The 25123-nt window shown below is 48.2% G+C and overlaps 1 protein-coding gene and 1 long non-coding RNA gene across 3 annotated transcripts; one reads left to right on the top strand and one right to left on the bottom strand.

The window, feature by feature from the left end:
* Nucleotides 1-1758: 1758 nt before the first annotated feature.
* On the bottom strand, nt 1759-4428 carry LOC128928454 (uncharacterized). Its single transcript, XR_008473462.2, has 3 exons — nt 4206-4428; nt 3688-3873; nt 1759-2331 (listed from the first exon to the last, which is right to left on the bottom strand). It is a non-coding gene; the product is annotated as an uncharacterized LOC128928454 (long non-coding RNA).
* On the top strand, nt 4200-24588 carry RAB19 (RAB19, member RAS oncogene family). Of its 2 annotated transcripts, none has more exons than XM_035255131.3 (4): nt 4200-4413; nt 8729-8941; nt 13932-14115; nt 17735-24588. In XM_035255131.3, the coding sequence occupies exons 2-4, from the start codon at nt 8741-8743 to the stop codon at nt 18001-18003; spliced, it is 654 nt and encodes a 217-aa protein (XP_035111022.1). In that variant the 5' UTR covers nt 4200-4413; nt 8729-8740; the 3' UTR covers nt 18004-24588. The 2 variants fall into 2 exon arrangements, with proteins under 2 accessions (XP_035111022.1, XP_078199757.1); XM_078343631.1 differs by lacking the exon at nt 4200-4413 and adding an exon at nt 4420-4754.
* The last annotated feature ends 535 nt before the right edge of the window (nt 24589-25123 follow it).

The following is a 25123-nucleotide window of genomic DNA, read 5'->3' as shown; positions in this document are numbered from 1 at the left end:
TAATCCCAGCACTTTGAGAAGCCAAGGCAGGTGGATCACCTGAGGTAAGGAGTTCGAGACCAGCCTGGCCAACATGGTGAAACCCCATCTCTACTAAAGATACAAAAATTAGCCAGGCATGGTGGTGGGTGCCTGTAATCCCAGCTACGTGGGAGGCTGAGACAGGAGAATCCCTTGAACCCAGGAGGTGGAGGTTGCAGTGAGCCCAGATTGCACCATTGCACTCTGTCCTAGGCAACGAGAGCAAAACTCCATCTCAAAAAAAAAAAAAAAAGTAACCTTTACCAGAAGAAACACAACATTTGGACCCTTAACTTTATGACATTGACACCTAACAGGTTTTATTTCCTGGCCCTAGTCACACATTTGGAGTGAATCTTGACCTGCACTGGATTTCCACATTGCAGACATGTGCCGGTGGCTCTCAGCCTGCAGTCATGTTTGGCAGGATCTGTTGTTTTCTTGCTGCACCTGCCAGTGTTGAGTTTATCTCACTCAGAAGAGAGTATCCTGAATATGGAGAGGTAACTGGAGTTTTGGGTAAGACAGATTTTTCCAGGTTACCTGAAGACATCATAGAAGTAATGTTCGTGGGCAGTGAATAAATTGCCCTGTATTTCAGTGCTTCCCAAACATTTTGGACCCCAGCCTACAGTAAAAAATACATTTCAGGCCTGGCACAGTGGCCCACGCCTGTTATTCCAGCACTTTGGGAAGCTGATATGAGAGGACTGCTTGAGCCCAGGAATTTGAGACCAGTCCGAGTGAGGCCCTGGCTCTACAAAAAAGTGAAAAAAATAGCCAGGCCCAGTTCACACCTGTAATCCCAGCACTTTGGGAGAACAAGGCAGGTGGATCATGAGGTCAAGAATTTGAGACCAGGAGACCGAGGCGGATGGATTACCTGAGGTCAGGAGTTCAAGACCAGTCTGACCAACATGGTGAAACGCCGTTTCAAAAAAAAAAAGAATTTGAGACCAACCTGACCAACATGGTGAAACCCTGTCTCTACTAAAAATACAAAAATTAGCCGGGCGTGGTGGTGCACACTTGTAATTCCAGCTACTTGGGAGGCTGAGGCAAGAGAATCACTTGAATCCAGGAGGCAGAGGTTGCAATGAGCCAAGATTGCAGCACTGCACTTCAGCCTGGGCCACAGAGCGAGACTCCATCTCAAAAAAAAAAAAAAAAAAAAATAGCTGGACATGATGGTGCACATCTGTAGTCCCAGATACTCAGGAGGCTGAGGCAGGAAGATTGCTTGAGCCCAGGAGGTTGAGGCTGCCGTGAGCCATGATGGTGCCACTGCACTTCAGCCTAGGTGACAGAGTGAGATCCTATCTCAAAAAAAAAACATTGTTTTTTAATCTCCCAGTATAATATGCACATGTACAACTGACCCAAACATTTTACAAAACAGTGGTCACTGTTACCTCATGGGATACATTCTGAAATTGTTTCCGAATCCCTTCTTGTGAAAATGCTGCTTGCAATCCCCTAAAACTGACTTCATGACTCATTTATAGGTCTCAGCCCACAGTCTGGAAATGGGACACCAATGTAAATATTTTATCAAACAGAATGTTTCCATTTCAATTTTGCTTATTAGGTCTCTAATGCTGTTTGACTGCCTACATATCACATCCTATGTAGTGGACAAAATCTAGTCACTGTGATAGACATTGAGAGGCAGTTACTGTTCTAGACTCTGGGGAGAAAAATAGTAAGGAAGCCGGGCGTGGTGGCACGTACCTGTAGTCCAGCTACTGGGGAGGCTGAGGTGGGAGGATCGCTTGAGCCCAGGAGTTCTGGGCTGTAGTGCGCTATGCCGATCGGATGTCTGCACTACGTTTGGCATCAATATGGTGACCTCCTGCCGGGCGTGGTGGCTCAAGCCTGTAATCTAGCACTTTGGGAGGCCGAGGCGGGTGGATCACGAGGTCAACAGATCGAGACCATCCTGGTCAACATGGTGAAACCCCGTCTCAACTAAAAATACAAAAAATTACCTGGGCATGGTGGCGCGTGCCTGTAGTCTCAGCTACTCAGGAGGCTGAGGCAGGAGAATTGCCTGAACCCAGGAGGCAGATGTTGCGGTGAACCGAGATCACACCATTGCACTCCAGCCTGGGTAACAAGAGTGAAACTCCTTCTCAAAAAAAAAAATATGGTGACCTCCTGGGAGCAGGGGACCACCAGTTTGCCTAAGGAGGGGTGAACCAGCCTAGGTCAGAAACGGAGCAGGTCAAAACTCCAGTGCTGATCAGTAGTGGGATCGTGCCTGTGAATAGCCACTGCACTCCAGCCTTGGCAACATAGGAGACCCCGTCTCTAAAAATAAGAAAAAGAAAAAGAAAAAATAGTAAGGAAAATTTGCCTAGGCTTTATGATTCTACTGCCAGCATCTGGGACGGATAAACTTGAGGTTTTCTGGAAGTTAACGTTTGCTGTATGGTAGAATTTTTGAGGGGGTGAGGCAGACATTTTCTTCAGCTCTTTCTTCCCAAACACGTTCAAAGTTCCTTTAGTTTTGTTTTTGTTTCCTTCTCATTGCATCATCTCCTTTCTCTGTCTCCTCACAAAAAGATATTCTGATCCAGGAAACAATTAAATTACCAAAGACTTAAATTACATACGATCGCCAGGCACGGTGGCTCACGCCTATAATCCCAGCACTTTGGGAGGCTGAGGCGGGTGGATCACGAGGTCAAGAGATTGAGACCATCCTGGTCAACAAGGTGAAACCCCGTCTCTACTAAAAATACAAAAATTAGCTGGGCATGGTGGTGCGTGCCTGTAATCCCAGCTCCTCGGGAGGCTGAGGCAGGAGAATTGCCTGAACCCAGGAGACGGACGTTGGGGTGAGCCGAGATTGCGCCATTGCACTCCAGCCTGGGTAACAAGAGCAAAACTCCGTCTCAAAAAAAAAAAAAAAAATTACATACGATCTGGCCAGGCACAGGGGTTCATGCCTTGCAATCCCAGCACTTTGGGAGGCCAAGGCAGGAAGATCACTTGAACCCAGGAGTTTCTTTTTTTTTTTTTTTTTTTTTGAGAAGGAGTCTCACTCTGTCACCCAGGCTGGAGTGCAGTGGTACAACCTTGGCTCACTGCAGCCTCCACTTCCCAGGCTCAAGCAATTCTCCCGCACAAGTAGCTGGGATTGTAGGCGTGCCACCACAGCTGGCTAATTTTTGCATTTTTAGTAGAGATGGGGTTTGCCATGTTGGCTAGGCTGATCTTGAACTCCTGACCTCAGGTGATCTGCCCGCCTCAGCCTCCAAAGTGCTGGTATTAAAGGCATGAGCCACTGCGCACAGCCAATCCCAGGAGTTTCATACCACCATGCAAAACATAGGGAGACCCCATGTCTAAAAGAAATAAATAATAAGCAGGGCATGGTGGTGTGTGCCTATAGTCCCACCTACTTGGGAGGCTGAAGTGGGGGCTTGCTTGAGCCTGGGAGCTGTGGCTGCCGTGAACCATGATCACACCACTGCACTCCAGCCTGGGCCACAGAGTAAGACTGTGTCTCTAAAAAATATGTATATGTATATATACATATACATATATTCTTTTTTGGGGGAGGAAGGGAGGAAGGCAGGAAGGGAGGGAAGGAGGAAGGGAGGGAGGAAGGAAGGAAGGGAGGAAAGGGGGAAAATATGTATATATAATAAAATAAATTACTTAAGATCTGTATCCTCCTTTAGTTGTTAGATGTTAGATGTTCTCTCAACTAACAACTCCCAGGCCAGCTGTGGTCCCAGATTCTCAGGAGGCTGAGGCAGGAGGATTGCTTGAAACCAGGAGGTCGAGGCTACAGTGAGCCATGATGGTGCCACTGCACTTCAGCCTGGGTGACAGAGTAAGACCCTGTTCCAAAATAAATAAATACTTTTTTTATATCATCCAATACAATATCCACATGTATAACTGACCCAAACATTTTGCAAAACAATAATCACTGTTATTATATGAGCTACACTCTGAAATTTTTTCCTGTCAAGGGACACCAGGACACATTGAGAGCAAAGGACGCAAGAACACACAAGAGAGAGTAGAAGGAAGGAGCAGGGGCAGTGTTGCATGGGTCAGCGCTGGCTGAGGTCACCGGCTGTTCCTTCCCTTGAGGGCTTTCCGCTAGGCATGCGAAGGGTGGGGAGAAAGCCAGCTCTGCGCCCTGCCCCGTGCTGGCCAGCACTCACCTGGCGCTTTGTACCTTGCAGCAGTCCGGGGCTCAGGGCAGGTGGGAGGGATTGCACTCTCCTTTCACTTTCTCAGGCCACCAAACCTGACACCTGGGGCCAGAACTACACTTCCCACCAAGCATCGAGGCAGGAGGAAGAAGGGGGCACTGAGGGCCGAAAAGGAAAACCAGAAGAAAGAGGAAACATTACCTGCTGACCGCCAGAGGTGAGGGAGCGAGACAGATAAGCGACAGGTGAACCAGGAAGGAGAAGGCTGCGGGATTTCAGAGGGAGGGCATCCTCGGGGTGGACGCTGCCTGTGTGTCCTTGCAAGGCTTTTGACTAAATTAAAGGGGGCTTTCGTGGAAACCCTGAGGACTCCAGAGGGCGAGGGGAGATGTGGAAATAAAGTCTCAGCTCAAGTTACTGTGATAAGACCAAGACACCGGAAGTGGAATGGCTGTCTTTAGTTGAAAAGTCAGAGAGGGAAAAAAGTGGTTTCATTGTGTCTGTTGTCTGCTGGATTATATATCTACCCCTATGTGATTTCAGAGAGGTCCAAGAAAGGTATGGGATCCTTCTTTGTTGTCTTAAGACCCTGGGTTTTTGTATGCAGATTGGACATTTGAGTGCGTTTTACCTTGTGTGATGAGACAGACGGCCCTTTTCTATGACTTGAGGGAAAACCAGAGTAAGACGGGGAGGTGGAGAAGGATGCCACAAGGCTGGAGCAATTTGCAGCACATTAAATGTAATCATTAAATGGGATCAGGTTTCAGCTATTTTAGAGCTATTGGATGAGGAGACATCACACCCTCTTGAAAAACAGTTCAAGAGGCGGGGGCAGAAAATAAAGAAAATAAAAAAATTTTTTAAACTTTTTTTATTTTCTTTATTTTATTTTTTTGAGACGGAGTTTCGCTCTTCTTACTCAGGCTGGAGTGCAATGTCACCTGTCACCATCTCGGCTCACCCCAACCTCCGCCTCCTGGATTCAGGCAATTCTCCTGCCTCAGCCTCCCGAGTAGCTGGGATTACAGGCACGTGCCACCATGCCCAGCTAATTTTTGTATTTTTAGTAGAGACGGGGTTTCACCTTGTTGACCAGGATGGTCTCGATCTCTTGACCTCGTGATCCACCCGTCTCTGCCTCCCAAAGTGCTGGGATTATAGGCGTGAGCCACCGCACCCGGCCTAAAAAAAAAAAATTTTTTTTAAAGAGGTGGGGAGGCCAGGTGTGGTGGCTTATGCCTGTAATCCCAGCACTTTGGGAGGCCGAGGAGGGCAGATCATGAGGTCAGGAGATCAAGACCATCCTGGCCAACATGATGAAACCCCATCTCTACTAAAATAAAAAAATTAGCCCGGTGTGGTAGCACATGCTTGTAGTCCCAGCTACTCGGGAGGCTAAGGCAGGGGGAATTGCTTGAACCCAGGAGGCAGAGATTGCAGTAAACTGAGATTATGCCACTGCAATCCAGCCTGGCGACAGAGCAAGACTCCGTCCCTCCCCACAAAAAAAACCAGGCGGGGGATATTCTCTTCGGGGTTATTTTTGCTGCTTCAAGTATCTGATGGACTGCCATGAGGAACAGGAATGTGATGTGTTTTGGCAGAGTCAGGACAGCACTGAGCTAGACAGATGGAAACCTCACGGAGGGAGGTGTCAATCCCACAGAAGTGAGAGCTGCCCAGTGCAAAATGGAAAATTTTCAGGACATAGTCAGTTCCTTGTGATCAAAGATAATTAAGCAAAGGTGGATATTTAAGCCAGGGATGCTGATGGTGGGAGTCAAGTTTCAGGTAGGTGACTTGGTCGATTGCTGTTTTCCAAATCTGGCTCATCATCAGAATCACCTGGGGAAGAGACAGTGCAAGAGAGGAAAGAGAGAGAGGTTTTGGTTTTGTGTTTTTAACTTTAAAATATGTTTAGTACACCAGACACAGTCGCTCATGCCTATAATCCCAGCAGTTTGGGAGGCTGAGGCAGAAGGATCACTTGATGCCAGGAGTTTGGAAGTGGTCTGGGCAACATAGCGAGGACTTTCCTGTCTCTATTAAAATAATAAGAAATAGGCCAGGTACAGTGGCTCACACCTGTAATCCCAGCAATTTGGGAGGCCGAGGCAGGTGGATCACTTGAGGTCAGGAGTTCAAGATTGGCCTAGCCAACATGGTGAAACCCCATCTCTACTAAAAATACAAAAATTAGCTGGATGTGGTGGCAAGTGCCTGTAATCCCAGCTATTTGGGAGGCTGAGGCAACGAATTACTTGAACCCAGAGGTTGCAGTGGGCCGAGATCACACCATTACACTCCAGCCTCGGCAACAGAGCAAGACTCCATCTCAAAAACAAACAAACAAACAAACAAACAAAAAAATTAGCCAGGCATGGTGGCATGCACCTGTAATCCCAGCTACTCGGGAGGCTAAGGCAGGAGAATCCCTTGAATACAGAAAGTAGAGTTTGCAGTGAGCCAAGATTGCACCATTATACTCCAGCCTGGGTGACAGAGCAAGACTCTGTCTCAAAAAGAAAAGAAAAGAAAAAAATACTAAGAAATAATTTTTAAAAGAACAACATAAAATGTTTAGTAAGTCTGGGATGAGCTCTAAAAATATATATTTTTCAATGATATTCCCAGATAATTCTGATAATCAGTTGGTTTGTGAAACACTGTCATTAGAAACCTTCATTTTCTGGCCAGGCGCGGTGGCTCATGCCTGTAATCCCAGCACTTTGGGAGGCCGAGGTGGGCAGATTACCTGAGGTAAGGAGTTTGAGACCTGCCTGGCCAACATGGTGAAACCCCATCTCTACTAAAACTACTAAAATTAGTCGGGCATGGTGGCAGACTCCTGTAATCCTAGCTACTTGGGAGACTGAGGCAAGAGAATTATTTGAACCCCAGAAGTGGAGGTTGCAGTGAACTGAAACTGCACCATTACACTCCAGCCTGGGCAAGAAGAGTGAAATTCCATCTCAAATAAAAAGAGACCACGCATGGTGGCTCATGCCTGTAATCCTAGCACTTTGGAGGCCTAGGTGGGCGGATCACGAGTTCAACAGATTGAGACCATCCTGGCCAACATGGTGAAATCCCATCTCTACTAAAAATACAAAATTAAGGCTGGGCACCATGGTTCATGCCTGTAATCCCAGTCCTTTGGGAGGTCAGGAGTTCAAGACCAGCAGGCCAATATGGTGAAACCCCGTCTCTACTAAAAAATACAAAAATTAGCCAGACGTGGTGGTGCACACCTGTAGTCCCAGCTACTCAGGAGGCTGAAGTAGGAGAATCACTAGAACTCGGGAGACGGAGGTTGCAGTGAGCCAAGATCATGCCACTGCACTCCAGCCTAGAGACAGAGCGAAGCGAGACTCCAGCTCAAAAAAAAAGTATATATATATTTTTTCAATGATACTCCCAGATAATTCTGATAATCAATTAGTTTGTGAAACACTGTCATTAGAAACCTTTTTTTGTTTTTTTATTTTATGAGACGGAGTTTCAGTCTTGTTGCCCAGGCTGGAATGTAGTGGTGCAATCTTGGCTCCCCGCCAACCTCCTCCTCCCAGGTTCAAGTGACTTTCCTGCCTCAGTCTCCCGTGTAGCTGGGATTACAGGCATGCGCCACCACATCTGGCTAATTTTGTGTTTTTAGTAGAGATAGAATTTCTCCATGTTGGTCAGGCTGGTCCTAAACTTCTGACCTCAGGTGATCCACCCACCTCAGCCTCCCAAAGTGCTGGGATTACAGGTGTGAGCCACTGTGCCCGGCCTGGATGGTCAGTCTTATAGCAGTTGGGAGTCTTTTTTCCCAGGTGAAATTGACACTGGTAGGACCTCCAATAGCAGGTGAGTCACTGCTATGGGAATTTTTTCTGCCATCCTCCTGTTCTGCGGGCACTCTGATAGAGCATGTGGCGCCTCATCTCCAGGTCTAGGATACATCAGTACTTTTTTTTTTTTTTTGAGATTGAGTCTTGCTCTGTCACCAGGCTGTAGTATAGTGGTTCAATCTCAGCTCACTGCAACCTCCATCTCCCAGTTCAAGCAATTCTCTTGCCTCAGCCTCCCAAGTAGCTGGGACTACATCTGCATACCATGATGCCCAGCTAACTTTTTGTATTTTAGCAGAGATGGGGTTTCACCATGTTGGCCAGGATGGTCTCAATCTCCTGACCTTGTGATTCAACTGCCTCAGCCTCCCAAAGTGTTGGGATTACAGGCGTGAGCCACCACACCCGGCCACATCAGTGCATTTATCTGATGGTGTTGACCATCCACTAGACCCACCAGAGAATGGCAACAGAACCTCTTTATTCTAAGGGGACCCCTAAGGTAAGATCAATACACGTAGGGCAGATGTCAGCTTATGCAGGCAACTCCTCTGTGCCTGACTAGCTAACATCATTAGCATTGTCCTCCACAAGGATGTAGCGCTGTGAAGGTAATGACCTCCCTCTGTCTTGTCATCTACTGGATCCCCAGTTCCTGGTGCTGAATTCCATCCTTTCTTCCTAACTCTGTTCTAGGTGGCAAGAGCCATGCAGTTCTCCAGCTCAGCCTGGGCAGCAGATGAGAACTTTGACTATTTGTTCAAGATTATCCTCATTGGGGATTCCAATGTGGGGAAGACATGTGTGGTGCAGCATTTCAAGTCTGGAGTCTACACCGAGACACAGCAGAACACGATTGGAGTGGACTTCACCGTACGCTCTCTTGATATCGATGGCAAGAAAGTAAAGGTGAGAAGGCGCTGGGACAGGACTGGTTCCACCTTTTTCAGCCAGAATTCCCAACACAAAGCACATGTCTGAGAAATAAAAGATTTCAGTACAGGCTGGGCATGGGGGCTCATACCTGTAATCCTAGCAATTTGGGAGGCTGAGGCAGGCGAATTGCCTGAGCTTGGAGTTCAAGAACAGCCTGGGCAACACAGTGAAACCCCATCTCTACTAAAATACAAAAATTAGGCCGGGAGCGGTGGCTCAAGCCCGTAATCCCAGCACTTTGGGAGGCCGAGGCAGGTAGATCACGAGGTCAAGAGATCAAGACCATCCTGGTCAACATGGTGAAACCCCGTGTCTACTAAAAATACAAAAAATTAGCTGGGCATGGTGGCACGTGCCTGTAATCCTAGCTACTCAGGAGGCTGAGGCAGGAGAATTGCCTGAACCCAGGAGGCGGAGGTTGCAGTGAGCTGAGATCGCGCCATTGCACTCCAGCCTGAGTAACAAGAGCGAAACTCCGTCTCAAAAAAAAAAAAAAAAAAAACAAAAACAAAAATTAGCCGGGCATGGTGGTGTGCACCTATACTCCCAGCTACTCGGGAGGCTGAGGCAGAAGAATCACTTGAACCCGGGAGGCAGAGGTTGCAGTGAGCAGATATGGCGCCACTGCACTCCAGCCTGCACAACAGAGTGAAACTCCATCCCAAAACAAGAAAAAAGATTTCAGGACAAAACATGAAATCATAGAAATAAGGATTTGGAAAAACATAGGAGTATTAAATGAGACATGAACCCTGCAGCCATAAAGGAAAATACTGCTGAATTTAACTATAAAGGTCAACTTTATACTTTTCTATGTAACTATATAAAGGTCAAGTTTGCTTTTTTGGCGGGAAGGAAGACAGGGTTTTTGTTGTTGTCGTTGTTGTTGTTGAGACAGCGTCTCGCTCTGTCGTGCAGGCTGGAGTGCAGTGGTGCAATCTCAGCAGTGGTGCAATCTGTAGCCTCTGCCTCCCAGGTTCAAGCGATTCTCCTGCCTCAGCCTCCTGAGTAGCTGGGACTACAGGCACATACCACTATGCCCAGCAAATTTTTTGTATTTTTAGTAGAGACAGGGTTTCACTGTCTTAGCCAGGATGGTCTCGTTCTCCTGACCTCATGATCTGCCTTGGTCTCCCAAAGTGCTGGGATTACAGGCAGGAGCTCCAGCACCCAGCCTGTTTTTGTTTTTTTTTTTTATTTGAGACAGACTCTCACTCCATTACCCAGGCTGGAGTGCAATAGCACAATTTTAGCTCATTGCAATTTCTGCCTCCTGGGCTCAAGCAATTCTCATGCCTCAGCATTCCAAGTAGCTAGATTTACAGGTGCACACCACCATGCCTGGCTAATTTTTTTTAAGGGGAGGGGAAGGGAGGGAGTGGAGGAAGGTGGGGAAGAGGAGGGAGGAGGAGAAGAAAGGACTAATTTTTGTATTTTTAGTAGAGAGGGGGTCTCGCTATGTTGGCCAGACTGATCTTGAACTCCTGACCTCAAGTGATCCACCCACCTCTACCTCCCAAAGTGCTGGGATTACAAGTGTGAGCCACTGTGCCTGGCCTGAGACAGGGTCTTGCTCTGTCACCCAGACTGGAGTGCAGTGGCACAATCATAGCTCATTCCAGCCTCTGCTTCCCCGGCTCAAGCAATCCTCTCACCTCAGCCCTGAATAGCTGGGATCACAGGTGCACCTCACCATGCCCCACTCATTTTTTATTTTTATTTATTAATTTTTAATTTATTTTTTAAGATGGGGTTTCACCAAGATGGCCAAGCTGGTCTTGAACTCCTGACCTCAGGTGATCCACCTACCTCAGCCTCCCAAAGTGCTAGGATTACTGGCGTGAGCCACCGCGCCCAGCCCATTTTTAAAATTTTTTTGTAGAGACAAGATTTCCCTGGGTTGCTCAGGCCAATCTCAAACTCCTGGGCTCAAACGCTCCTTCCACCTCACCCTCCCAAAGTGCTGGGATTACAGGCATACACCACCATGTGTGACCTTAAAAGATCAAATTTTCTAGTGGCCGGGTGAGGTGGCTCACATCTGTAATCCCAGCACTTGGGAGGCTGAGGCAGGTGGATCACTTGAGGTCAAGAGTTTGAGACAAGCCTGGCTAACATGGTGAAACCCTGTCTCTACTAAAAATACAAAAACTTAGCCAGGTGTGGTGGCATGTGCCTGTAATCCCCGCTGCTTGGGAGGCTTGAGGCATGAGAATCACTTGAACCTGGGAAGCAGAGGTTGCAGTGAGCTGAGATGACGTCACTGCACTTCAGCCTGGGAGGCAGAGCAAGGCTCTGTCTCAAAAATATAAAATAACAAATAAAAATTTAAAAATTTTAAAAATACCTCAAAGAAATAACAGACAGGGCTAGATGAAGCAGGTAGCAAAATCTCATTAGTCATTGAATCTGGGTGATAGATGTATGAGGGTTCTTTTTTAATTTTTTTGAGACAGGGTCTCACTTTGTTGCCAAGGTGGAGGGCAGTGGTGCACAATTTCAGCTCACTACAGCCTCGACCACCTGGGCTCAAGAGATCCTCCTGCCTCAGCCTCCCAAGTAGCTGGGACATAGGCATGCGCCACCATGCCCAGCTAATTTTTGTATTTTTTATAGAAATGGAGTTTCACCTTGTTGCCCAGGCTGGTCTCAAACCTCTGAGCTTAAGCAATCTGCCGTCTCAGCCTCCCAAAGTGCTGGGATCATTGAGCCACTGCAACCAGCCTCAATTTTATGTTATCTCTATTTTTGGTGTATGTTTGCAAACCTTCTCTAAAAAATAAATGTTATGGGCCGGGCGCGGTGGCTCACGCCTGTAATCCCGGCACTTTGGGAGGCCGAGACGGGTGGATCACGAGGTCAAGAGATCGAGACCATCCTGGTCAACATGGTGAAACCGTGTCTCTACTAAAAATACAAAAAATTAACTGGGCACGGTGGCGCGTGCCTGTAATCCCAGCTACTCAGGAGGCTGAGGCAGGAGAATTGCCTGAACCCAGGAGGCGGAGGTTGCAGTGAGCCGAGATCGCACCATTGCACTCCAGCCTGGGTAACAAGAGCAAAACTCCGACTCAAAAATAAAATAAATGTTATGTAAATAGTATGAGAATATGAAGAAACAGTTACCCTCAGGAACTGTGAGGGGCTGCGTGAATTGGTGCTGCTGCTTGGGTGGCAATTTGGGAGGTATTATTGTGAGGACATTCCAAACATGAGCAACTTGAGTGTTCCTTTAAAATCAAAACAGCTTAGGCCGGGGCAGTGGCTCACGCCTGTAATCCCAGCACTTTGGAAGGCCAAGGCCGGTGAATCACATGAGGTCAGGAGTTCAAGACCAGCCTGGCCAACATGGTGAAACCCCCTCTCTACTAAAGATATAAAAAATTAGCTGGACATGGGGACGCATGCCTGTAATCCCAGCTACTTGGGAGTCTGAGGCAGGAGAATTGAAATGGGGAGGCAGAGGTTGCAGTGAGCTGAGATCTCACCAATGCACTCCAGCCTGGGCGATAGGGTGAGACTCTGTCTCAAAAAAAAAAAAAAAAAAAAAAAACAGTTTAGCCAATATTATCATCTTTGCCAGTATTCAGATCCATGGGCAGACTCAAAAGATGAGCCCCCAAATCTGGACCAAAGGATGAATGAGGTGAAAAGGCAAAGAACACGAGACCCCAGGATAAAATAGGTCCACCTCTCTGATAGCAGCATGCCTTAGGTCAGGGCTGTCCAAGCTTCTGGTTTCCCTGGGCCACGTTGGAAGAATTATCTTGGGCCACACATAAATTATGCTAACACTGATGATAGCTGATGAGCTAAAAAAAAAAAAAAATTTTGTGAAGGCCGGGCGCAGTGACTCACGCCTATAATCCCAGCACTTCGGGAGGCCGAGGTCAAGAGATCGAGACCATCCTGGTCAACAAGGTGAAACCCAGTCTCTACTAAAAAAAAAAAAATTAGCTCGGCATGGTGGCACATGCCTGTAATCCCAGCTACTCAGGAGGCTGAGGCAGGAGAATTGTCTGAACCCAGGAGGCGGAGGTTGCGGTGAGCCGAGATTGTGCCATTGCACTCCAGCCTGGGTAACAAAAGCGAAACACCGTCTCAAAAAAAAAATTAGCTGGACATGGTGGTACGCGCCTGTAGTCCCAGCTACTCTGGGACTACAAAAAAAAATTGTGAAAAAAATCTCAAAAAAAAAAATTGTGAAAAAATCTAATAATATTTTAAGGAAGTTTAGGAATTTGTGTTGGGCCACATTCAAGGCTGTCATGTGCCAAATGTGACACACAAGCTGCGGGTTGTACAAGTTTGTCTTAGATGGTCATTCCCAAACCAAGGAGGATAGCCAAGTCACCCAGGGAGCAACTGAAAGAATAGATTTGGCCGGGTGTGGTGGTTCACATCTGTAGTCCCAGCACTTTGGGAGGCCAAGGCACGCGAATCACCTGAGGTCAGGAGTTCAATACCAGCCTGACCAACATGGAGAAACCCCGCCTCTACTAAAAATACAAAATTAGCTGAGCATGGTGGCTTGTGCCTGTAATCCCAGCTACTCGGTAGGGTGAGGCAGGAGAATCACTTGAATCCAGGAGGTGGGGGTTGTGGTGAACTGAGATCTTGCCATTGCAATTTAGGCTGGGCAATAAGAGCAAAACTCCAACTCAAAAAGAAAAAAAAAGGGCCAGGCGCAGTGGCTCACGCCTATAATCCCAGCACTTTGGGAGGCCAAGGCTGGCAGATCACCTGAGATTCGGAGTTCAAGACCAGCCTGACCAATATGGTGAAATCCTCTCTCTAAAAAAAAAAAAAAAGAATAGATTCCTGGGTCCCACCCCAGATCTACTGGGTCTGAGTATTTAGAAGTGAGAGCCAGGAAACTGTGTTTTTAAGATAATGTAAGTGAAGGAGTTCCTACTACCTGTGGGGTCCCCTGATTTGGACTCTCATTCCTGCCCTTCTCCAGATGCAGGTGTGGGACACAGCTGGCCAGGAGCGCTTCCGCACCATCACCCAAAGCTATTACCGGAGTGCCCACGCGGCCATCATCGCCTATGACCTCACCCGGTGGTCCACGTTTGAGTCCATCCCTCACTGGATTCACGAGATAGAGAAATATGGAGCTGCAAATTTGGTCATTATGCTGATCGGTATGGCATTTTTGAAGTTTTTAACTTTTGTTTACTCTCCTCTGAGGATGCTCAGCTCTCTGCCTGTTTCTAAGGGCAGTGGAAAATGAATCCTAAAAGTGAAAGTCATGGATGGGGCCTCAGAAAGTGCCTTTAGGCTGGATGCCACCACACCCAGCTCATTTTTTAAAATTTTTTGTAAAGATGAGGTTTTGCCATGTTGCTCAGGCTGGTCTTGAACTTCTGTGCTCAAGTGATCTTCCTGCCTGGTCCTCCCAAAGTGCCGGGATTACAGGCATGAGCCACTGTGCCTGGTCCCTTATTTTTATTTTTGACAATCTCTACTGCAGAGTGAACAAGTGAGCTTGGTTTGTTTTCGTTTTTTTTTTTTTGTTGTTGTTGTTGTTGTTGTTTTGAGACAGAGTCTCACTCTGTTGCCCAGGCTGGAGTGCAGTGGCATGATCTCGGCTCACTGCAACCTCCACCTCTCAGGTTCAAGCAGTTCTCCTGCCTCAGCCTACCGTTGGTCCATGCATACTATGGAATACTACTCAGCAATAAAGACTGCTAGTGATATGCAGAAAACAAACTACTGATTTATACAACAACTTGGATGGATTCTTGGAGGAATTATGCTGAGTGAAAAAAGCCAATCTCAAAAGTTTACATATATGAATTCATTTACATAATATTCTGGAACTAGAATAGATTCCTGGTTAGCAGGGGCTGAGGACGAGGGGTGGTGAGAGTCAGAAAGAATAGCATGAAAGAGAGCTTTGTGGGTATGGAGGTGTTCAGTGCTTAGACTATGATGGTGATTATAGGAATCTATGCATGTGATCGAATTGTGTATAATTATAAACATACACACAAATAAGTACCTGGGACATTTATTAATTTCATGACAAGAAATCTTTTTTTTCTTTTGAGATGGAATTTTGCACTTGTTGCCCAGGCTGGAGTACAGTGGCACAGTCTTGGCTCACTGCAATCTCTCTGTCTCCTGGGTTCAAGCAATTATCCTGCCTCAGCCTCCTAAGTAGCTGGGACTACAGGCATGCACCACCACACCCAGCTAATTCTGTATTTTTAGTAGAGATGGGGTTTCTTCATGTTGGCTAGTCTGGTCAACTCTTGACCTCAGGTGATCCACCCACCTTGGCTTCCCAAAGTGCAAAGATTACAGGCGTGAGCCACCAAGCCCAGCCTCATGACAAGAAATCTGATTAAAGTCTGTGGATTGTACAAGTGTCAATTTCCTGGTATTGATGATGTGCTATAGTTATACAAGATATTACCATTGGGGGAAACTGGGTGAAGGGTACAGTGGATCTCTCTCTCTCTCTCTCTCGCTCTACATATGTGTGTCTGTGTGTGTGTGTGTGTGCGCGTACATATATGTGTTTATATATGTATATGTGTATATATGTCTCTGTGTGTGTGTCATATATATATAATGACTTCCCATATATCTATAATTAAACATGTTTTATGGAAGAAGGGAAAAGAAGGAGAAAAAATACCTACAGAGGCTCCTATGGGGAAAATAATGAAAACCAGGTTGAAAAACACTAGTCCGGTTTGTCTTAATTACTGCAGTTTTTTTTTTTTTGACAGAGTTTTGCTCTTGTTACCCAGGCTGGAGTGCAATGGCGCGATCTCGGCTCACCACAACCTCTGCCTCCTGGGTTCAGGCAATTCTCCTGCCTCAGCCTCCTGAGTGGAATTATAGGCACACACCACCATGCCCAGCTAATTTTTTGTATTTTTAGTAGAGATGGGGTTTCACCATATTGACCAGGATGGTCTCGATCTCTTGACCTCGTGATCCACCCGCCTCGGCCTCCCAAAGTGCTGGGTTTACAGGCTTGAGCCACTGCACCCAGCTAATTACTGCAGTTTTGAAATCTTGATATGTGGTAGAACAAAACCTGTGGAAAAGTAATTTTATCTTTAGATTCCTGCCTCGGGGAAATCAAAGGCAAACTTTTATAGTATATAAATTATAGCTTTCTTAGAAAGTTATTTAAGCCGGGTGTGGTGGCTCATGCCTATAATCCCAGCACTTTGGGAGGCCAAGACTGGCAGATCACTTGAGGCCAGGAGTTCAAGACCAGCCTAGCCAACATGGTGAAACCCTGTCTCTACTAAAAATACAAAAATTAGCCAGGCGTGGTGACATAGGCCTGTAATCCCAGCTACTTGGGAGGCTAAGGCACGAGAATTGTTTGAACCTGGGAGGCGGAGGTGGCAGGGAGCCGAGATTGCACCACTATACTCTAACGGGTGACAGAGCAAGACTCTGTCTCAAAAAAAAAAAGAAAGTCTTCCATTATGCACCAAATCCTGATCACGGTCTACTCAGCTAACCAAGCCCCATCTTACACAGCATGCCCCACTTTGCTGTTTAGGGGTGGGGGGAGAGTAAAAAGAGGAGCAAGGGCTGAGCGAGGTGGCTCACACCTATAATCCTGGCACTTTGGGAGGTCAAGGCAGGTAGATCACCTGAGGTTAAGAGTTCGAGACCAGGCTGGCTGACATGGCAAAACCCTATCTCTACTAAAAATACAAAATCAGCTGAGCGTAGTGCCAGCTGCCTGTAATCCCAGCTACTCAGGAGGCTGAGGTAGGAGAATCGCTTGAACCTGGGAGGTGGAAGTGGCAGTGATCCAAGATCGCACCACTGCACTCCAGCCTGGGCTATGTGAGCGAAATTCTGTCTAAAAAAAAAAAAAGAGAGAAGCAAAATTTGAAGGAAGGAAAGAGAAGTCTTAGTGCAACACTCTGGCACAGGCTGTACCTTGTCATACTTGTGGGGAGACGAATGACAGTCCCTCCAAAGAATGTAGGGGTTTCCCTGTCCCCATTCACCAGTGGTTTCATTTCAGCAAATATGCCCTTAACCGCTGGGCATGGTGGCTCACACCTGTAATCCCAGGACTTTGGGAGGCCAAGACAGGCAGATCACCTGAGGTCAGGAGTTCCAGACCAGCCTGGCCAACATGGCAAAACCCCATCTCTACTAAAAATACAAAACTAGCCAGGCATGGGCGGCAGGTGCCTGTAATTCCAGATACTCAGGAGCCTGAGGCAGGAGAATCACTTGAACCCAGGAGGCGGAGGTTGCAGTGAGCTAAGGTTGCACCACTGCACTCCAGACTGAACAATAGGAAAAAAACTCCGTCTCAAAAAAAAAAAAAAAGTAAAAAAAACTGTCCGCAATTACCATTTGCAAATGAATGCAGGCATGCCTATCAAGGAACAAAAATGTTATTGGTAAAATTCATTTTGGGCCGGGTACTGTGGCTCACGCCTGCAATCCCACACTTTGGGAGGCCGAGGTGGATCACCAGGTCAAGAGATCAAGACCATCCTGACCAACATGGTGAAACCCTCTATTAAAAATGCAAAAAATTAGCCAGGCATGATGGCACATGCCTGTAACCCCAGCTACTTGGGTGGCTGAGGCAGGAGAATTGCTTGAACCCAGGAGGTGGAGGTTGCGGTAAGCCAAGATTGCGCCATTGCACCCCAGCCTGGGCAACAAGAGCAAAACTCTGTCTCAAAAAAAAAAAAGTTCATTTTGAAAGAAACCAGATTAAGTTATGCAATGAAATATCTGCTTATCTTTTCCTTCCAGGAAATAAATGTGACCTCTGGGAAAAGCGGCATGTCCTGTTCGAGGATGCCTGCACACTGGCTGAGAAGTACGGCCTCCTGGCTGTTTTGGAGACATCTGCCAAGGAGTCCAAGAACATAGACGAAGTCTTTGTGCTTATGGCCAAGGAGCTGATCGCCCGCAACAGCCTGCACCTCTATGGGGAAAGTGCCCTGAACGGCCTCCCACTGGACTCCAGTCCAGTTGTTATGGCCCAGAGTCCAAGTGAAAAGACCCACTGCACTTGCTAAGATGTTTGCAAAGCCAGCCACACCCACCAAAGAGGCAGCCTCTGAAACCAAAGGTAGCCAGGATACCCTCGTATTGCCCCAGTGGCACTTCAGACCCCAGCGTGAACTGGCCGCTCACCCCTAATCCTCCTCGTCTGGGTGGGCCGCACTTCTGCCTTGACTCAGACCACAGGTCGTAGCTGCTGACTCTCAGGAAAAGCAACACCATTGTTTTCGTCGACTCTTGACTCCCGGAGAAACCAGGACTTCAGAACGAAGTGTATTCTTCTCCCCTTTCAATTTTCTGTCTCCCCAACGCTTCCGCTGCTTTCTACTGAATTTTGTTTCTTGCTCAAAGAAGAGGGTAGTGCAGGAGAGGAGGGAGGAGAAACAGCAAGAGAGGGAAGAGGCTGTTCGGAACATTCTGGAATAGCTTGAAACAGCTCAGGCAGGAAGAATGGAACAAAAGCCCGCAATGAGAAACCAGAATGCTGCTGTCATTTTGCCCCTGATATACACAGCTCAGGTCTTCACTCTGGGGAGCGAAGCCTTTTAGAAGAAATACCAGAAGTACCATCTTGCCAAATGGTCAGGAACTGTCTGATGCAGATGAAAATGGAATTCCCTCTATTATAGCAGGGCTGACTTGCCCACCTTCCTGGGATAGGGCAGACACCTGCAATTTTTCTTTCTTTTTTTTTTTGAGACAGGGTCATACTCTGTCACCCAGGCTGGAGTATTAGTGTCAGATCTTGGCTCACTGCAACTTTCGCCTCCTGAGGTGGGTTCAAGAGATTCTCCCACCTCAGTCTCCCAAGTGGCTGGGACTACACGCACACGCCACCACACCTGGCTAGTTTTGTATGTTGTGTAGAGACAAGGTTTCACCATGTTGCTCAGGCTGATCTTGAACTCCTAAGCTCAAGTACTCTGCCTGCCTTGGCTTCCCAAACTGCTTGGGATTACAGGCATGAGCCACCATGCCTGGCCCAGTTTCTTTCTAGAACTCCACATCATCTGCCAGATCAGAAGTCATTTTTGAATTGAAATTAAATAGGTTGATACATGAATATCAAGCCAGAGTTGTACCGTCCCTTCTGTAAGATGTGGCCAGAGAGCAGCTGGTGCCTTCTGGGATGGAGTGACCCCAGTTTTCAGAACTGAACACATCATAGGAGGCTGGAAGGCACCAGGCACCCTCGTCTCCAGGACAGTGTTAGGGGACATCAGGGCAAGCAGCAGGAGCAGGCTAGGGAGCCCCTCTAGGGTCCTGGAGAGCTGTGGACACTCACCTGGGGCTTCCAGAAAACAAACACCACTTATGACTGCAGCTGCCATTTACTGAGCTGCTTCTCAGGGCCAGAAGTTGTGTGAGGTCTGTGGGAAGTGAATGGTCCCCTTGGTTTGTGATGCCAGTGGAGGGGAAAAGAGGTACCAGCCACATTCTGCTGCTTCTTTTTTTTTTTTGAGATGGAGTCTTGCTCTGTCGCCCAGGCTGGAGTGCAATGAAGCAATCTTGGCTCCCTGCAACCTCTGCCTCCTGGGTTCAAGCAATTCTCCTGCCTCAGCCTCCTGAGTAGCTGGGATTACAAATATACACCACTAAACCCAGCTGCTTTTTGTATTTTTAGTAGAGACAGGGTTTCACCATGTTAGTCAGCCTGGTCTCGACCTCCTGATCTCAGGTGATCACCTGCTTCGGCCTCCCAAAGTGCTGGGATTATAGGCTTGAGCCACTGCGCCCAGCCTGCTGCTCCTCTTAACACCCTTGGACTTCTCAGCGTCCTCTCATGTAGCAGTCACTTTCAGTCTCCCCTTTCCCTGACCCACTCTTTTTTTTTTTTTTTGAGATGGAGTTTCACTCTTGTTCCCCAAGCTGGAGTGCAATGGTGTGATCTCAGCTCACTGCAACCTCCGCCTCCCAGGTTCAAGCAATTCTACCTCAGCCTCCCAAGTTGCAGGGATTACAGGCATGCACCACCATACCTGGCTAATTTTGTATTTTTAGTAGAGACGGAGTTTATCCATGTTGTTCATGCTGGTCTTGAACTCTCAACCTGAGGTGATCCACCCACCTCGGCCTCCCAAAGAGCTGGGTAAGCCCTTGCACCCAGCCCCTGCTCCACTCTTAGCTTCCTGGGCATCAGGGACCCAATCACAGCCCATCTGCCTTTCAGCGAGAGGAAGGCAGTCTTTAGGGCTCCTTCCCTGGGCTGGTCTTCTCCTTGGCCTTAAGTTATTCTCCTGCTCCCTTTTACATTTCTTGGTCCCCCAGGAGTCCTTAGGTTGGAGCCAGAACTTAAATTCTGACCTTCAGAACACATCCATAAACTAAGCCAACCACAGAGAAGAAAGGCAAAGCTAGGAGACCTATGGCACACGAGTCTTCTCCCAGCCCTCCTTCACCTCAGAAAGCACTCAATTTTTCTCACTTAAGGTCCCTTTTAGAAACTTGCATCCTTCCTTATTGATTAGTCTATTCTTGAGGCATGGATCCATCCATCTGTTCAGTGTGTGTCCCAGTCCAGGATGCAGGCTCAGGGTGAGCACCATTGAAGGTGAACGGCCTGCTGAGCTCCCATGGGGGCTAGCCCTCTCCATTCTGAGCAGCAGCCACGCAGCCTCCCCTGAAAGCAAACCTCCCCCTCTGTCCCCTTCTCCTCCATTCACAGTGAGATCTGAGGTCAGAGACCAATGGCAGCCTGGGATACTAGTCTTCCCTGAGACATCTGTATTTTCATGGGAATCAAGACACAAACTTACAGATAAAGTTGTAAGGTTGGGACAGTAGCCAAGACATCAGCTCACAGGATCACAGGAAAAGAAAGGCATCTGGGGAGAAGGTGGCCTTCTGGGAACCCCTGAGACCACCACTGGGGTACCCGTTGTCCTAGTGTGAGACATCCCCACTGGGAGATTGTTTTTCTACGCACAGGCATCCACCACTCCAGGCCTCCCAGACAGGTGTTGAGGGAATGAAGATGGCTGCTTGGCACCAGGTGAAGGAAGGGCTCTAGGGCTGGCTTTGGGAGGAGAGAGCGCCACACAAAGACACGAGCTGCCTGAGTAGCTCCCCTAAATAAGCCACAGCCCAAAGGAGTCATGTGAGTACCTCATTTTTGCTGGAGCATCTGCCCTTCCTCACAGAACACTCCTCTCCTCACTTTGTTCACAAAGGACAAGCTCTGAGACCAGCTGCCAAATCCTGGCTTCCGTGGTCCAGTTAGGAATTTTCATTAGGCCAGGCACGATGGCTCACACCTGTAATCCCAGCACTATGGGAAGCAGAAGCGGGTGGATCACCTGAGGTCAGGAGTTTGAGACCAGCCTGGCTAACATGGTGAAACCCTGTCTCTACTAAAAATACAAAAAATTAGCTGAGTGTAGTGGCATACAACTGTAATCCCAGCTACTCCAGAGGCTGAGGCAGGAGAATTGTTTGAACCCGGGAGGAGGAGGTTGCAGTGAGCCGACATTGTGCCACTGCACTACAGCCTGGGCAATAAAGGGAGACTCCATCTCAAAAAAAAAAAAAAGAATTTGCATTACGTGGGGTTACCTAAGGTCAGGAGTTCAAGACCAGCCTGGGCAACACAGTGAAACCCTGCCTCTACCAAAATAGAAAAAAAAGTAGCCAGGCGTGCACCTCTAATCCCAAATACTCGGGAGGCTGAGGCAGGAGAATTGCCTGAACCCAGGAAGGAGAGGTTTCAGTGAGCCAAGATCAAGCTACTGCACTCAAGCCTGGGTAATAGAGCAAGACTCTATCTCAAAAAAAAAAAGAATTTGCACTGAAGTTCTGAGAAGTACCGCAGCCGCATCCACGGGTCCTTCCTCAGTCAATCAACTGTCTCCACCAGGACAACTTCTACCAGAAAGACCAACTTCCTGAGTCTGCCACCAATAGAGCGGCCTCCTGTGTTCGGGTACAGGTACTGGGCAGCATGTGTGCCCAGCTTCACCCACTTAGTCAACAAGCCAAGGCAGGGGCCCCCAGCTCTCTATGACCCACCTGGGCGGACCTGGCCCATGATAGAGGGAGACAGAGGGTGACGGTGTGAGACTCAAACCCCCGGGGTTGGGCACTACACATCCTTGGGCAAGTCACACACCGCTGCTAATTTCCTTTGCTCATGCATATGATACAGTTGCTTAATTAAACTCTTGTGAGGATCAAGAGAGGGAATGGCTGTGAAAATGCTTCAAAAATGTAAAAGCAAGGCAAAGGCAATAGGGAATCATTGTCATGTTGTTCAGCTGCCACCAGGGAACTGCGGCTCAGTGTCTGGATGCCGGGTTTGGTATTTAAGGATTTACTGCCTGAGAAGAGGTGGGAAAGGGTGCATTTTCCCTGTGGCTTACTAGTTCCTTGGCGATAAAGCCCTTCTCTATTCCATGTGTTGGCACAAATACTGTTGCTGACATGAAGAAATTCTTGGGAGGATCACCTGAGGTGAGGAGTTCGAGACCAGCCTGGTCAACATGGTGAAACCCCATCTCTACTAAAAATACAAAAGTTAGCCAGGAGGCTGGGCGTGGTGGCTCACGCCTATAATCCCAGCACTTTGGGAAGCCAAAACAGATGGATCACGAGGTCAAGAGATCGAGACCATCCTGGTCAACATGGTGAAACCCCGTCTCTACTAAAAATACAAAAATCAGCTGGGCATGGTTGTGCACGTCTGTAGTCCCAGCTACTTGGGAGGCTGAGGCAGGAGAATTGACCCAGGAGGCAGAGGTTGTGGTGAGCTGAGATCGCGCCATTGCACGCCAGTCTGGGTAACAACAGCGAAACTCTGTCTCAAAAAAAAACAAAAACAAAAACAAAAAAATTTTTTTTTAGGATTAGCCAGGAGTGGTGGTGCACATCTGTGGGGGAAAAAAACAGAAAGGCCAGGTGTGATGGCTAACACCTGGAATCCCAGCACCTGGGAGGCTGAGAAGGGCAGATCACCTGAGGTCAGGAGTTCGAGACCGGCCTGACCAAGATGGAGATACCCTCTCTGTACTAAAAATACAAAATTAGCCGGGCATGGTGGTGCATACCTGTACTCCCACATACTTGGGAGGCTGATGCAGGAGAATCACTTAAACCCGGGCAAAGGAGGTTACAGTCAGCCGAGATCACACCATTGCACTCCAGCCTGGGTAGTAACAAGAGCAAAATTCCATCTCAAAAAAAAAAAAATCCTATTTTAGAGATGGAGTCTAGTCTTGCTTCATTGCCCAAGCTGGTCTTGAACTCCAGGACTCAAGGGATGCTCCTGCCTCAGCCTCCCGTGTAGCTGAGATTACAGGTAGTAAAGTTGGTGGCTCAGACTCCTCTGGGCTGGAGCAGGGCAGAGGTGAGCAGGGAAGTGGTTTGGGAGAGACAAATATGGGTGTGGGCCTGGGTTCTTGTTGACCCAGGCTGGAGTACAGCCACCTCGTGGTCCTGAGACTTCGGGTGAGGGACCACACTGGACCCTTCGCAGGCCTTGGGTAGCAAGGCTTCCTCGGCAGGCGCTCGTGGTGTCTTGCAAGGACGCAGGGACACGTGGTGCACCTGCAGCGTCTTCATCCCCACCAGCTTGAAGCTGCCCCTCAAAGCGTGGATCCCATCTCCGATAAACTGCCACTGCGCCAGATCCATCTGGCTTCACTGCGACCAGGGTCGCTCCCCGGTCCAGGAGGGCCCTCCTGAGCTGGGCAAATGAAGGCTCGGCCCGGGGACTGCAGGCCACAGGGACACCCACAGCACAGGGGACCAGGAGAAGCCTCCTGTGATGCCCGGCTAAGATGCACGGGCTACCGGCTGAGCACTAGTATCAGTTATTTCTACAACCTCATAACATGCAGCTTGGAACATCCAGCCACCCTGTGGTCCCATTCCTCACAGGCCCGTGCAGCAGTGTGTCACTGGTACTCCGTGTGTGTGTGTGTGTGTGTATAACAGGGTCTCAGCCCAGGTAGCAGTGTGTTGTTGGCACTGTGTGTGTGTGTGTGTGTGTGTGTGTGTGTGTAATAGGGTCTCAGGCCAGGTACAGTGGGTCATCCCTATAATCCCACTTTGGGAGGCCGAGGCAGGAGGATCACTTAAGTTCAGGAGTTGGACATCAGCCTGGGCAATATAGTGAGAAGACCCCCCATCTCTACAGAAATTGTTAAAAATTAGCCAGGTATGGTTGTGGGAGTCTGTGGTCCTAGCTCATTGGGAGGCTGAGGTGGGAGGATCGCTTTAGCCTGGGAGGTGGAGGTTGCAGTGAGCTGAGATCCACAACTGAACTCCAGTCTGGGTGATTGAGCCAGACTCTGTCTCAAATAAATAAATAAATACAGGGTCTTGCTAAGATGCCCAGGCTGGTCCCAAACTCCTGGGCTCAATCAATCCTCCAGCCTCAGCCTCCTGAGTAGCAGTAGCTGGGATCGCAGGTGGCACCAGGGCACCTGGCTTTGGCACTGTTTACTGTGGCACCACAATGTACTCCTGTGCTTCTCAGACTGTTAGAATGAGGTGGTTCAAGATGAGGTTCTTCTTCAGCAGGATGAGGTGCTTCATGTAGTCACACAAGAAGCTTGAGATGAGAGAGCTGGGAATCTGGTGGCCACCATTAATTCTCTTTGATTACTATTTGTAATAAAATGCTGACTTGGCTTGTATCAGCCAGCACTTCATCCTTGGATTTCTTCATTTCCCTGGCTTTTATGTAGCAACCCCCCCCGACCTATATACACACATACACCATCCTTCTAAATTCCCCAGTCCCTCAGTGCCTTCTGCTGCCACAGACTGCAGTTTCCCAACGCTTCTTCCCTTCCTGACTGTATTCTAGATACCTAGTGAGACCTGAAAAAATAATATTTCTCTCCTAATTTTTTTTTTTTGAGGTGGAGTCTCTCTTTGTTGCCCAGGCTGGAATGCAGTGGTTCGATCTCAGCCCACTGCAACCTCTGCCTCCCGGGTTCAAGTGATTCTCCTGCCTCAACCTCCTGAGTAGCTGGGATTACAGGTGCCTGCCACCATTCCTGGCTAATTTTTGTATTTTCAGTAGAGACGGGGTTTCATCTGAACGCCATTAGGAGTTCACCAGATGGGATCTCAAACTCCTGACCTCAGTGATCTGCCCGCCTCAGTCTTCCAAAGTGCTGGGATTACAGGTGT

This window comes from Callithrix jacchus, chromosome 11, assembly GCF_049354715.1.
Source record: "Callithrix jacchus isolate 240 chromosome 11, calJac240_pri, whole genome shotgun sequence".
In the NCBI taxonomy this organism is placed as follows: domain Eukaryota; kingdom Metazoa; phylum Chordata; class Mammalia; order Primates; family Cebidae; genus Callithrix; species Callithrix jacchus.
The sequence above is the reverse complement of the archived record's forward strand: the minus strand, read 5'-3'. Positions and strand labels throughout refer to the sequence as shown.

Excerpts from the sequence above, each read along its gene's own strand:
- RAB19 (XM_035255131.3), top strand. The coding sequence starts at position 8,741 with ATGCAGTTCTCCAGCTCAGCCTGGGCAGCAGATGAGAACTTTGACTAT. Across the intron at positions 8,942-13,931 it reads TCGATGGCAAGAAAGTAAAG|ATGCAGGTGTGGGACACAGC; the intron begins GTGAGAAGGCGC and ends GCCCTTCTCCAG. Across the intron at positions 14,116-17,734 it reads TTTGGTCATTATGCTGATCG|GAAATAAATGTGACCTCTGG; the intron begins GTATGGCATTTT and ends TTTTCCTTCCAG.